This window comes from Crocodylus siamensis, chromosome 4 (assembly GCF_052110815.1).
Source record: "Crocodylus siamensis isolate JL-2025a chromosome 4, ASM5211081v1, whole genome shotgun sequence".
Lineage (NCBI taxonomy): Eukaryota > Metazoa > Chordata > Crocodylia > Crocodylidae > Crocodylus > Crocodylus siamensis.
In genome coordinates, this window is record NC_143398.1 from 65720966 (window position 1) to 65735831 (window position 14866).

General features: G+C 40.5%; 1 protein-coding gene across 9 annotated transcripts in view; it reads right to left on the reverse strand.

Moving 5' to 3' along the window:
- GRIP1 (glutamate receptor interacting protein 1) overlaps positions 1 to 14866 on the reverse strand; it is a 592924-nt gene that overhangs the window by 30188 nt on the left and 547870 nt on the right. For 5 of the 9 annotated variants that reach the window (XM_090042472.1, XM_090042474.1, XM_090042469.1 and 2 more), the window contains 5 exons: positions 12127 to 12196; positions 11686 to 11831; positions 4508 to 4685; positions 2493 to 2632; positions 2165 to 2350 (listed from right to left, as the gene is read on the reverse strand). In XM_090042472.1, coding sequence (XP_089898598.1) covers positions 2165 to 2350; positions 2493 to 2632; positions 4508 to 4685; positions 11686 to 11831; positions 12127 to 12196 — 720 coding nt within the window. The remainder of the gene's footprint in view (positions 1 to 2164; positions 2351 to 2492; positions 2633 to 4507; positions 4686 to 11685; positions 11832 to 12126; positions 12197 to 14866) is intronic. The other 4 variants (XM_090042476.1, XM_090042475.1, XM_090042471.1 and 1 more) reach the window with 1 other exon arrangement.

The following is a 14866-nucleotide window of genomic DNA, read 5'->3' on the forward strand; positions in this document are numbered from 1 at the left end:
TGTTCCACACAGAGTTATTAGTAGGATGTACCTTGAAAGACCATTAAATCTAAAAATTAAGTAACAGAAAACCAGCAATCAAGGCTGGTATCAGCTACTTTCTCTGATACTATTGGCTAGGTCTCAAAGGAGTGTCAGACAGCAGGCAACAAATGTTTCACTGAGTAGACATACATTAATTGAAGATAAGCGATCAAAATAATCAGCACAGAACTTCAGTTAAGCAAACAAAGCATTGTGCCAGGTCCTGCTCCAATTTTCAATGGTGGGGAGGAAGGGGAAGAAAGTTTGGCCAAAAGATCTGACTGCCTTCTCTCACAGAAAACTGTTTACTGCAATGTAGAGATGAAGATACACTTGTAGGAGTACGTGCAATCAGAAAGCAGCAAATAAATTCCTTGGTGAGGCGATTTGTCTGTTTAAATATCTGTAATGTATGTACTGGGCACATCAGTAGCATGAAGTGTTTGTGTTTGTTTGGGGTTTTTTTGGGTTATCTAGAGTATTAAAGAGCTGCCTTCATTTTCTCCAGTTTAAAATATTGCTTTATATACATAAACTTAAGTTGAAACATTTAAATATATTATTAAGCAAACAGTCTAATAGAACTGCACATGTTTGCAAGAAAACAAGATTCCATTATTTCTTTAATTGAAATAATTTCTTTAAATGCAGTGATTGCTCCCAGAGCTAGACTTCGATATTAATGGCACATGGCTAAGGAAGGAATGCAAGCAAACAAATCACTGAATAATCTCTCATGCTTCCCTTTAAGCAGTTTACAATAAATCTTTACTGTAATCAGTTTTAAAATCACTGTGCATGGACCTCAAATACTCAAAGGAAGGAACATCTTCAATGTGTTGTGTGCCTTACATTAATCTAAGCTTGGTGGATAAATTCATTTAGCTGTGGATGAGCTATGGATTGGGCTATTCAGACATCAATAAAGCTACTGAAAGCCTGTTAATATATTGACAAATGCTTCATAATTCATCACACTGTCATGAAAGAATGAACTCGTGGCCAGCCAAGTGTAAGAAGGAACACCAGACAGTAAGGTGTGTGGGCATGGTGAGATACAAGCACACTCTGAAGTATTAAGCTGAAAGTTGGGATAAGAGGTAGGATTTTCTGTAAGGCAGATAAGGTTCAGCCATAAACTTGTACAAACATGCAAACAGTCTGGGAAAACTCTCCCACGTTTGTTCTCATGATAGAAAAGCTCACCCAGAGCCATATGTATAGACATTCAAATGCTAAGGCCCTGAAGAGTGGTGAGCTTGCAGTGCTGACACTGTGCAACCAGGGCAAAGTGGGGGTAGGGGCAAGAGAAGGAGAGCCCTGTGCACACATCTCAGTATTGGTTAAAGACTGCCTGGCAAGAGTGCATAGGGTAGCTCTGACTGGAAAACCCAGACTGTCCATGGTCAGTCTTGTGGTGTCAGCAGCTACAAAAATTTGCTCTTCCAGGAGAAACTCTCCTAGAAGTGATTTAACCCTGGTTGTCCCCAGGTTATTTTTCTCCTGGAACGGCCATTTTTACTCTGAGAGAAAAAGCCTGAAGTACAGACAGTCGAAAAGCCCATGGCCGAATCGATTAAATCTTCACAGTTTAGTCTAAGCTGCGCAGATTAAGCCAATAAGCAAGTGAACAGGCATTCACTTTTGATTTCAGAAATGCAGCCACATGCCTGTGGTGGCCCAGACCAGAAGCCAAGGAGCACTAGAGCACACCTCCCGCTCAGCTGGAGCAGACAGCTTGGGCCAAGGCTAGTCTGCCTACCCTGAAAAGGGGGATTTTCAAGGGAGGTGCAAAACATCCTGGGACGCTGAGGGACTATGAGTTAACTTGAATCTGGAGGGCATCTGGGACACAAGTTCTATAAACTTATTTAACCTGAATCAGTTTAGTCTGATACTATATCCTTTTAGGTTTATCTTAAACCTCTTTTCATCATTTTGAAATTAGTTTATGTGCACTGAACTTCTGCTGTGTTACAGATTTGAAGTGGCTGCTGATCACTTACACTGGTTTATGTGTAATTTCTGTCCCTAATTCTGTACACTCACAATTTCTCCTGGGAGAGCAGGAACTCTCCCAGGAGAAACTGAATGTTTGCATGAGGCCTATTTTAAGTCCTGTGTGAAATCTTGGTAGTACCTTGACTCCCATAGCTGGTGTCAATACCAGAGCCATCCCATGATTCCACTGCACTATCCACACTTGGGACCGTAGTGGAGTATATGTCAGAGAGTTTGCCAGTTTTCTGTGCAGCAGAGGTCTCATCTTCTATATCACTCATTTCACTTATGTGACCAGAGCCAGGAAATTTCTTGGGACTTGCCGCTGAATAGGATTCAAAAACAAAAGTGATTATTGGTTGATTGCAAACATATAGAAATGCTTGACCTCTTTTCCATTCATGACTTGTCCAGTGCTCTGTAAGGTGTAGAAATAAATTGGTTGACGTAACTACAGCCATACTCACCATCTGTCTGCTTTTTGATTTTCAAGGTTACAGTTTCTCCTGCCATCTGTAACAAATGTATGGCTTCACTCAGAGGTTTTCCTTTCAGACTGCTACTATTTATTGCTAGGATGCGGTCTCCTATGTGAATTGCACCAGTCCTACAATAAAGAGAATAAAAAGAACACTGAGAAAAGATGAACAGAAAAAGCAGCAAAATAAATTTATTTCTGTATTTACATTCTTCCTTTAATTTCTCATTAACATTATTATTATTGGAGTTAATTTTAATTAGCAACTTCAGTAAACACTGATGGTGCTTCAATTAGGAGCTTGGATTCATAGCACCTTTATACCCGTGTAAAAAGGAATATAGTCCTAAACTAGTGAAACTTACTTGAATCTGGTGTTAAATTATCCTTGGGAAAATAAGAGAAAAACCTCACCAGTCTAAGTAACACCAATGTATGTGTTTTGCATCCGTAATTTATTTTGGGGTAGCAGTACACTCAAGGTAAACCTGCTCCCTTCTACTACCTCTTGGAAAGCTGCAGTAATAGTAGTCCATTTCATAAAGCTATCCCAGAATAGCTGATGCTTTGTTCACTCTGTATGCTGGTTGGGCTTATATCAGAAAATAAAATTGATGAAAATTACACAGGTATAAATTGTTGTGTGTCCAGTCCCTAAGTCACCTCTGCTATACTACCAATAGCAAAGTCAATGTGCAGAAGTGGAGATTTTTAATTTCCTTTGCTCCAGCTAAGGATTCTGTGGTCATTCTTCATTAAAAAAAGTCTAAACTACTTTGATCTTAATGTAAATATAGGTTTTTCAGTGTGTAGTCTCACAATCAGAGGACAGAGACAGAAAATTCAGCAGAAATGAGAGCAATGAACCACTATCTCATTGTTATGCCAGTTCTGGTAGGATCAGCTCAAGAGAGGAACAGATATGCTCTGGGCTGTGTACTTATAGATGCAGTCTTCATTCTTAACAGACATGCTCCCTCCCTACGTCATTGTTTTTTGTTTGACACTGTCAAAAAACATGCCCAGCTGAGACAGTTCTATATACCTGCTCCTTAGGAAATTAAGCCAAGACTTTAAAAAATGACAGTAATTGTTGTTGACTGATTTGGGACACCTGAAAGGGAGGATGCCCAGACCTTTCTAAAAGGCCCTTCCAAGAAATGCCACATTGCACACCAAACACTACCATGCCCAAAAACACCAGCCAGGTTTCAAAATTTGACCTAAATCACTATTTACACAGGCTCTAAACATCCATCAGAGGCCTGTGGATTTGGCCAGGGTAAAACAGATAAATAATATATTTACTAGATGGAACTTGTCCGATAGCACAGTAAATTTATAATTTGCATTGAAAATGACTATTGCTGGAATATATTCAGTATAGTTGTACTAGAATGAAAAATGTTATAACTTTTCCATGGTTCATATACCTATGAGGTCAATACAGTGTTACTGCTTAACAACAACACATACACATGTACCAGATGTCCATAAAACAAATATAAGATTTTCTTATAGGTAAAATAAACTCAATATTTGCAAGTTCCCCTACATAAAATTTACTGTGTGAAACGCTGAAAACCATTAGGTAACATTATTGAAGATAACTGCTTGTTTTTAAGAGTGCCCTTACATTTATGTGTAAGTTCTTGAACAAACAGGCTGCATGTATGCATAATTTTTGTGTATGTGCATGTGTGTGTACACACATGTACTGTATATTTTTTTAAAAATATACATAAACACACAATCCTTTGGCTATTCCATTGCTTTAGGAAAGCTAAGGTTGAGGTTTAACATTGCTATGCTAAAATAGGCATGTTATTCTCAAGCCTGGCAAAAATACAGAAAACAAATTGATGACAGAAAGACTGTAAGCTGCTAAGCTGAGTCTTTCCCCTTAGATTTTAGGAAATCAACAAATTACTGTGTTAGTTCATGTGAATAGTGGAAGGCATGAAGCTGGTAAGTAAAACATATGTTACTATTTTTCCAATTTACCGTTCAGCAAGTCCTCCTTTAGTAAGACTGGAGATGATAATTGGGTCAAAGGGCTCTTCAGTACCAGAAATTGTGATTCCAAGAGGTCCACCATAGCGTTTGAGCTCCACAGTGTAAATAATTGCTCCAGAACTCTCTTGTTCATCTACAATAAAGGCCAAAGGGATGCAATTGGTTTCTTATGAAAGAAGGAATGAAAAGAACAATAGATTCAGAAAAGTGACTGAAAATAAGACAGAGCATTCTCTACAGGTTACATTTCAGATAGTCTTAATATTCAATATTTCACTAATTTATTTTGTAAAAATAAAAATAAAAGCATCTTTAATGCACTGTGCTTTTATTGTCAAAACTTGATCCCATTACATAAATGGTAAAGTTCCCACTCCCTTCAGCAGAACCAGGATTCAACCTCCAATATTTAAAATTGTAATATGTATGGTTCTATACAAATGTAATTTCAGGACCATTTTAGAGAGAATGAGATACTCTCCCTGTTGGGGAAAAAAAATGTTTCCAGTAACTGAACAAAATGGAAAGGGTTTAAAAACAGTAAAGTTGTAAGGTAGGAAGAGTTTGTGATCACTGTAGTTTTGCCAGTTTTTTCTTCAGCTGAGGACTTTTTTTCCTTAATTGCCCATTTTATTGATAAATATCAGATATCAATTCAATGCTTTTGATGGGCTTGTTTTGAGTCTCCACTTCTGGTATCACTAGAAGTATTTCCCAGCTTCTGTGCAGGACCGGAAATAAGGCTGTGCAATTAACGAACTAATGTCATTTTTTGTGAAGTCATTTGCATGTTTTTTGTTTTTTATCTTACCAAACAATAATCAGGAAATGAAGATGAGTGGCTGAAATGCACTGTGTCCTTTGTATCCAGAAGGTGTCACAGCAAGAGGTCAACCAACTGTAGCATGTGTCATTTGCAAGGGGATATTTTTAAAAATCTAAAAAGTCAAAGCTTTCTGGAGATCGAAATATCAAATGCTCTCCTGTCCTTGTTTATGATATTGGTATTTACTGAGGGTGTTTGGCCTGTCAGGCACGTGTTCCCAGAGGTGCCAGTAATGACATTTTGAAACGGTTCAGTAGGTACTGATAACCTTGCTGATGCACATTCAGCACTCAGTTAGGAAAGCAATTGTATGCCAATAGCAAAGTTCGGAGAAAGGGACACTTTAACACTGAACTAAGCATTTCATGAGAAGAGAGGGAAATGGTATTATCTTTAAAACTATGCAGCATCTTTCTGCTTTAGAGCCTCTCAGTGCCCTTTGCCTTGTTTCCTGCTCCGGTTTCAAAGAAAAGATGCATGTATCATCAAAGAAAAGGAAAGGTTTGTGTTAGAAGAAATAGAAACCTGTACTCACTGCGCCTTTCATATGTGGCACATACATTCGAAACTTATCCAGAACGCCTGTTAAATTAGGGGTTGACAACCTATAGCTGAATCTGGCCTGCAGTGTTTGGTAGCATTCAGCAGTCAGGATCTTGCCTGTGTCATATGACACTGTGTCATGGCTGGGTGGCAGGGAACTTTGCCTATGCCTTGACTGTGGCAGGGAGAATCAGTGGTGGTGAGTGGGCTTAGTGCTGGCCTACCTCAGACCTGAGCTGGGTCATTCCTGCCCACTGCTGGAAAACACTGGTGACCACTGTGTTAAATTTATTATATGCCCCCCACCCATGTCACTTGCCAGAAAATTGCTCTAGAAACAAATAACTAAAACCTAAGATTCAGCAAGAAGTGACTGAGGGTCATGTGCTGAGTAAGCACAAAACTGTGAACAGCAGAAAGGGCTGTTTTTCTGCACTTTGGGAGAATTATTATTTAAGTGTTTTGAGATCCCAGGTTTAATAAAGCTATATCAACATAGCCTTCCTTCAGTATAGCAAGTGAACTATATAGTTTAAAAAAGAAAAGGGTGGGGGAGTCGACCTGAAAAATGCAGTGGGCAGTGTTTAGTGTTGGTTGATCAAATATTGAGGTGTCTAGTTATCAACAGTAATATCTAAAGCAAAAATTAGTAGACATCATTCATGAAATAAACTATTTTCCCACTACAACAGCAAGTTTACAATGATTAGGGAACAGCAAAAGAGGAGGCCAGGCTCTATTTGTTTCTTCTCCTCAGTGCTAGTTAAGGAAATTAATGACAGAACAGAACACACGCAAAATTGCAGTATTACTTACCTTTAAAGCTAACTATTTAATAACATGAAAAATATTTGGCCTAAATACACAATGGCAGCTGCTTTGACAGTCTAATGGAAGACCTACATTTGGGTCGTGAGGATCAGGTCAATAAGGTGATGGAATTACCTCCTCTGGGGGAGAAGTTGGCAGGAAACAATGAGATTGTTTCCCTTCTGCTTATGAATATTTTCCCTTGAAGAAGGCATTTAATAAAATTTACATAATGCATACTGGGGCTTCCTCAGAGCCTGGTGAAATGTTCCCATGCTGCTTTTCTTCTGCTAATGCAGTTATTGCAATACATCTCAGTATTTAGGTCTCTGCTTTTTCATTTGATACAAGTAAGCAGTAGGGGTGTGTGAAATGGGCCGTATTTGATTTCAATTCGGCCCGAATCGGAGACAGTGATTCGATTTGTTGATTCGGATTGATGTTCCCGGTTACATTCAGCCAACTCTGAATCGGAAGATTCAATGCTGATTCAGAGAATCAACGATTTTGCCATGGACACAGCTTTAAATGTTTTTTCCATGTACCTCAAGGTACCAGGTGAGGCTTGTGAAGGCTGTGATGCTGGGGCAGATGGAGCATCCCACAGGAGCACAGGGGGGCCCTCCATGCTCTCCCCAGCTCAGTGATCAGTCACAAGGGGACCCCAGGTATCCCTGCCCCAAAACCTAGGAGGCACCAGTCACTGAGCTGGGAGAGTGCAGGGGGCCCCCTGGTGTGTTCCCCTGCAGACCCAGAAGTGGACCGGAAGTGTTTCTGGTCCACTTCTGGGTCTGCTACTGAGTGTGCTGGGGAGCCCCCCGTGCTCCTGTGGGACTCTCCATCCATCCCAGCATCGCAGCATTCACGAGCCACCTGGTACCTTGAGGTATGTGGAAAAAACATTTAAAGCTGTGTCTATGTCCAAATCATCGAATCTTTCCGAATCAATTCAGAGAGATTAAAGGGTCTCCTGATTCTATTCGGATTCAGAGATTCGGACACTGAATCAGACTGAATCTCCACCAAATTGAATCAGGAACTGAAGCTTTGCACAGACCTAGTAATCAGTAGCACAACTGGGGGGGAGGGGACAAGGGAGGAGGCGGCGCTGGCAGGAGCCCTGTGTACTCATGTACTTGCAGGGAGAGCACAAAACTAGAGGCGACCGCAGCTGTCTGCTGCTCCCAGCCAAGCTGCTGCCCCCCTGTGAGCCAATGCCATTGCCACACACAGGTTGCAGAACTGTTACATTTCTGCAAGTAAGCTCTTAATACTGTACTACCTCTAATATTGTTCTCTGGACTCTGCTAAGCAAAGTGTTACCTGCTCTATCCAGGCTCCTGTGTAAACCAGGAACACTACTAGAGAACCCTATTGGAAGGAACTACTCCATTCCTGACCTCAGCACTTGTGTTGGCTTTTAGGAGAGAAGCAGAAGCCAGGAAAATATTTGGAAAGATATAGTATCGCTTGATGGAGGAGGCAATAAGAGAGCTCTAAAGGAGGACAAAGAGAGGGAGAAAAAGTTTAAATAAAGGAAGCCAGGCAGAGAGTATGGAAATGGATTAAAAAACATATCAAATGAAAGAGAGAAAACACAAACTAGAAAGAGACAGGCTACTTAAGAGGGAAATAGGGCAAACATGACAAAAATAGAAAACTTACAGAAAAGAACAGGACCAAAGGATGGATTAAGACAAGAATCTAAAAATAAATCAAAGGTTGCAGCGTCCAGAAACTGCTTAGGTTTTAGAAATTGCTTTGGTGCCCATGCCTACTTATCTATAAACATGATGCTTTAGTTCTCTTTGGAACTTCTTAATGGTGTATTTTACTGAGTTTAAAGGAGTATGGCTGCTCCATATTGCCTGTGTTCAGAAAATAGAACTAGGCAACTATAAGTAACAAGTTACTTAAACTGAATTTAAGTTAAATGTCAGCTTTAAAAAAAATTTGTCACCATCATTTTAATTCATTTTCATTTTAGTCCCAGCAGAGTTTGAGAGTTACTTTGTAAAATTTTTAATCACTATGAATAAGCTGGCACTCATTCAATTGTTTTTATTAGTATAATCTATATGGAAAATTGACTTCATTATTTCTACAGTCTGGCTGAGAACCTAAATGGGGGTAGCTTCAATTATACTGGTATCTGTTGCACAGAAAGACATATAATTTAATGTGAAGCTAAAATAAATGAACCTCAGTATAAGTACTGTATAATTCAGCTATAAAATTAAGAAACATTCATTTGTTAAAGTGACCTGTGTAAGTAAGGGTCCTGTTCAGACCCTTGTGTTCAGATTAATGTGGCCACCACCAACAGAGGCACATGTCCCTCAGAAGGCTACAGATGCTGCCTCTGTGCAAATCTAGGGTGAAAATTTGGCTCCACTAAAGTCCATTACAAAAGTCCTATTGGATTCAGTGAGGTCATGATTTCACTGCTAGCCCTGTTCTGGGAAACAGTTAAACTAGGAGGTCACACTTGAGAATACACAGCCAGTATGGATTCATCAAGAATGAATCATTCTTGACCAACCTGATTTCATTCTATGACAGGGGACAGGCTCCATGCATTTGCGGGGGGACACACACTTGCAGATGTGATATACCTTGATTTTAGCAAGGCTTCTGACAATGTCTCCCCAGACATTCTTATTAATAAGCTAAAAAAATATGGCTACATGAAGGTGTAAGGTGGATACATAACTGCTTGGATCACTGTCCTCAGATTAATCATTAATGATCTAGTGTCTAATTGGGAGGGGGTATCAAATGGGGCTCCCTAGGTAGTCTGTCCTGAGCCTAGTACTGTTTAATGATTTCATTAATTATTTGAGTGATAGGATTGATTAGCAAATTTTCAGAAGATAGCAAGTTGATTGCAGGCACTGACAAGTAAGGCTAGGATCCAGAATGACCTTGATAAACTGCTGAAGTAGTCTGAAATCAACTGAATGACATGCAACAAGGACAAGTATAAAGTGCTGCATTTAGGACTGAACAATTGCACACACATACAGACTGGGGAATGATTAGTTAGGCTACGGGTAGTGCAGAAAAGGAGCTGGAAATTACAGTAGACAATAAGATGAATACAAGTCATGAAAGGCCAATAGCATATTGGGTTGATTTAACAAGACTGTCACCTTCAAATCAAGGGAAGTGATCCTTCCACCCTATTTGGCATTGGTGAGGCCTCACCTGGACTACTGTGTCCAGCTCTGGACTTCACACTTGCAAAAAGATATGAACAGATTAGAAAGTCTAGCAGAGAGCAAAAACAATTGCTTGCGGTCTGGAATGTGCAAGAACGTATAAGGAAAGGTTGAAGGAACTAGGACTATTTAGTCTAGAGAAAAGAAGACAGAGAGGGGTATTTGATAACAGTCTTTAAAAACCTGAAGGGAGATTATAAAGAGGATGGGGAAAGATGTCTTTGCAGCAACAGGGGACAAGGACTTAGGAGCAAAATCTCAAATTAAAGCAGGATAAATTTACTTTGGGATAGCTTTCTATAGTAGTTAAACACTGGAACAGGCTGCCCAGAGAAGCTGTGGAGTCTCTACCCCTGGAAATTTTTAAGGGCAGACAGAAAAAAGCTCTTGACCGAGATGATTTAGTCAAAGATGATCCTACCTTAAGTAAGGAGCTGGACAAGACGACCTCCTGAGGAACCTTCCATCCCTACTTTTCCTATGATTCTAAATTAGAAGACAGAGAGGCCCAGGGTGCTATAAACGTCTAAAAGACACCTCCAACTGTGTATAGAGAAAAGCTCTTAAATTTCCAACTGCTTACAGTAAAAACCTGTTCTCAGTTACCTGTCTAAAATGGTCTTCAGTTTTCTCCCTTCCTAAGGCAGAGGTTCTTTGAGTTCCATAAAAGACTCATCAGTGAGGGACCGTCTTTTTATCATGGTTTTGCCACACTGGGATCTATGGCTCTCTCTTAGGTGTTACTGTACTACAAATAGTAATTACTGTATTTACTCAAATATAAGACAAAGAAGTTTGGGGAAGAGGCAGAGACTAGGGAGTTGGGGGGAAGGGGCAGAGAATGGAAAGAGCAGGAGGGAGGGGCAGAAGCTGTAAAGAGCTGGGCATGGGAGGGTGGCAGTGGGGGCACGAAGGCTGCAGGGGGCAGAAGTGGGTGGAACAGAGAGCAAGGGGGGCACCTGACTCCCTCCCACCCCAGACACTTCTATCCTTGTTGCAGCAGTTGGGGTGAGGGGGGAGTTCAAGAAAACCCTACAATACTTAGATTCCATACCTGGAAAATTATAACAAATGACAACATTTTCCATATACAGAATCCAATTATTGAGTAGTCATCTTATATTCAGGGTCTTGTATTTGACTAAATATAGTAATAACAGTAGCTATTGTAATTGGACTGACCTAGTCCAATTTTTTGGTATTATATTGCCCAGCAGAACTCCCTCTGTGTGCACTTCTATGGAGCATGTGACCTGGGGGTAGAAACTGGTATACTAAATGGTACTTATTTCAGTTCACCTTTATGGGCTGAACCTGCAAAGTATCTAAGAATCCATCTAACTTTGGGCATATGAGCCTTACAGAAGCCAAAATTATAGATTTAAGATTAAATACACTCTTAACTGTACTGCTGGATCATGAACAGGGCTGTTGGCAATTCATGGGATACAAGAAGCCACCCTACGCATGATTCCCAGAATCGGAGAGAGAGACTTAGCTGGCAACATAAGAGCAAAACCAACATTATGAGGGGAAAGCATCTCACTGGAATACAGAATAGTTTCTATTGCAACAAAGTCCCTGTTGGCAACACTGCCATGGATATAATTTCAGATTGGACAACCCCTTATGTTTAACTTACTCTGACATTTTAAATTGTCATTAATAAATGTAAACAACATTTAACAAAAGTCCTTAACTGCAATCTACCTATTAAACAACAATTCTATGCTCTAAAAGATTTGTAAGTGCAAGAACTGTAATACCAGAGTTATCTTCATCTTTGCGGATCTTTAGCTTTACAAGGTCTTCACAGTGTTGAAGGATCTGAACAGCATCTTCCATGGAGCAGTTGTCTAGTCGAATATTGTCTATGGCAAGCAGTTTATCACCAAGCTCTAGTGTTCCAGTTCTGTTAACAAATAAACAATATTACATGGTCATTTTTACTACAATTTTAACATTACATTAAGGCACCATTCAAACTTGTCCTTTTAATGTTTTTAAAATTGAAGTAGGCTTGTGTACGGGGAAACAGTCAGTCTAAGCTACTGGAGATTAAAAACATATTTATTCTTCCAATAAAATCATTCAGTTGATTTGTAAGCTTGAGAGATGAACACTGATAATACTTTCCACATGTGCAGAAGTTAAATGAAATACAAGCTGGAAGCAACAGACTTTTGCTGCGAGTTGAGAGTTCTCACCTGTGAGCAACACTTCCTTTCTTGATATCAGAAATAACGAGAGGGTCACCTGGTTTTCTACTGGATGGAGCTGTAGAAAAAGAACAAACATACAGCCTTTTAGATACGTACATGATATGGATACACATATTAATTTATATATACACACACACACAACATATTACATACACAAATTATCTCTCTCTCTTTCTGTCTTTCTTACACACACACACACATACACAGAATTTATTAAGGCTGCAAGATCACGGTCAAGCTCTTAGAGGATAAGAAATCCCACAATTAAGGTTGCTCATATTATTTTAATTCAGCCCAACTGGACGTGTCTTATGACTGAGCCCACGTGTGCCCTTGGATGACTTTCATGAAACAGCTACACCACATGGCCACCATTTAGAAAGGCAGCACTGTACTTTTGCCAGTACAACCTGAGAACCCCATAAATAAAATAAGCTATACAGAATAAAGGTCATTTTGCCAACATGCTGGCATACATGCTGTTTTACACTAGAGGCTTTGCCACAATGACTCACTTGATCACAAACTGCACTTCATTATACTCATGACCAACAGAGTATGCTGTATAAAAGTCTACAGCACATAACTGGCCACAGTCTTTTATCATGTGTTCACATACTTCATTCAGTGCTCAAGATGCTGCAGATTAATGCATGCAAACAGATTTGATTCTGATAGATGGTGGGGGGAAAAACTTGCAGGCACAGAACACAGTTTCAGATTCTGATTCTAATACCCAACTGATTCCATTAGGCAAGATTCTGTCAAGTTGCAATACCTGTAGTACAATGCTGTTGGTTTGGTTGATGGATCTTAATGATAAAAGTTGGCTGAGTATACTCAGCAAGATTTAATAATCAACAGCATATTTGACCTGTCACTGCCAGAGAGCTGTAGCATTTTGAATGAACTACCATGCTACTGAGCAGCTTTGGCTCTGGTTTTGGCAGGTACAGTTACTTGCCTGCCTGTAAGTGCATGGTGGGAACAGAGAAGAAGGATGACAAGATGGATCAGCTGCCCCTAAATAAAATTTTCTTGCAAAAGTTTCACTTTCTCATATCTGAAACCATGAACAAGCATGGCCTGATGGAACAGCACATTTTCAGAGCAGTGGTTAGCAGTCTTTGTATGCTGCAGGTCGAAGTGACCACCTCATGTCAGAGGTGGAGGGTGGGTAGCCACTAGGATCCAGCTGCTGCTGCTGCTGCTGCTGCTGCTGCCCCTCCCTGCAGCAACATGGGAAAAGCTCCAACCACTTCTTCTTACAGTGAAATAGGGAAAGCACCTGCTACTAAAGCCCCACGTTCATATGCCAGATCAAATTGCTCCATTGCCATACCTGGCCTTCAGGTTGCATGTTGCCAACCCCTGCTCTAAACACTAAGCAGCAGTAGTGTAACTGAGGGCAAGCAACTGAGGCAGTAGCTGGGGAGTGTGTGCAAAATAGCTGTTGACACAGCTGGCAAATGGCTGCTGGCTGGATTGCTTTTGGAAGCATCCCAGCATGTAGCACCATCCTCTGTATAGAACTACCCTGTTACCCTAAAGAAAGCTCACGCTATAGCTACAGCATCAACACAGCAATGGAAACAGCTTCCATCTTTGTTCAAAAGCATGTGGTCTTTGCCATCTGGAAGCTTGACCGCTCCAACTGCTAGTTGTCAGTAGCTAAGCAATATGGTGAGAGTAGGCTGACTGCTTTGTGTTGTTAAGGAAGTGTGCACTGGAAGTTGCATGTTATACTGCAAATGCTGACATGATTACCAACAGCTTCATAAGCAAAAAGTTCCTCTATACACTGAGACAACTGATAGAAATCATATTCCTATTTTGTGACCCCTGTGCTCTAAGGGCATTTATACATATACCTTTCTGTCCTGCAACATGCTGGAGATCTGCCACTTTGGAGAAGACTATTAATCGAGTCTGCTCTGCATGCGAGCTGATGCGCACTGCCCTGCGCTACATGCAGTTGTATAAGTGGTGAAATGCACGTCAGCATGCAGAAAATGGTGACAGTGTGCTTTTTGAAATGCATGCCACTGCCATTTTCTTTGCGCTGACATGCATTTTGCTGCTTATACAACTGCATGCATCACAGCGCTGGGCAATTGCACATGTAAAAAAGTCCTAAGGCCTGAGCTAAGTCACCAGCAGCTTCCAGAATGGTAATAGAAGAAGGCCTTGAAAAGTTTGGATGGCAGGTCCCTTAGGAGCTCATGTCTCTTATTTAATGAAAAAGGACAGATTTATTTCCACTGGCCACTGTGCAGTACATCAGTGGCGTTAGCATTTCCATCTGTTGTTCTAGGAAACCCAGACTGCCCACTATTGTTCTGCCTGATGAAGCCTTTATCAGACGTTTGGGATGCAGGACAAGCCTTAGCAGCTGCAGAATAATGACAGTGTAAATTTGAGACCAAAAGGTGACTGCTGAAGGGGAAACTAGAGGCTGCTGTGCAATATCTCCTTCAATTAGAATTGGGTCTGGTATGCTGTACAGTGCTTGTGAGAGCAAGGGAGAGAGTCTTGCTGAGGGGTCGGGAGAAGAGAAGAGGCACAGAGACTTTTAGGAGACTGAACAGCCAGCAGGATGCCTCTGTCCAAAATGACAATTGCCATGTATATTACACACACACACACACACACACACACGCACGCACACACACAGAGGTATCAGTTGAACACAATGTTTTATTGATATATTTACAATTTTAAAACA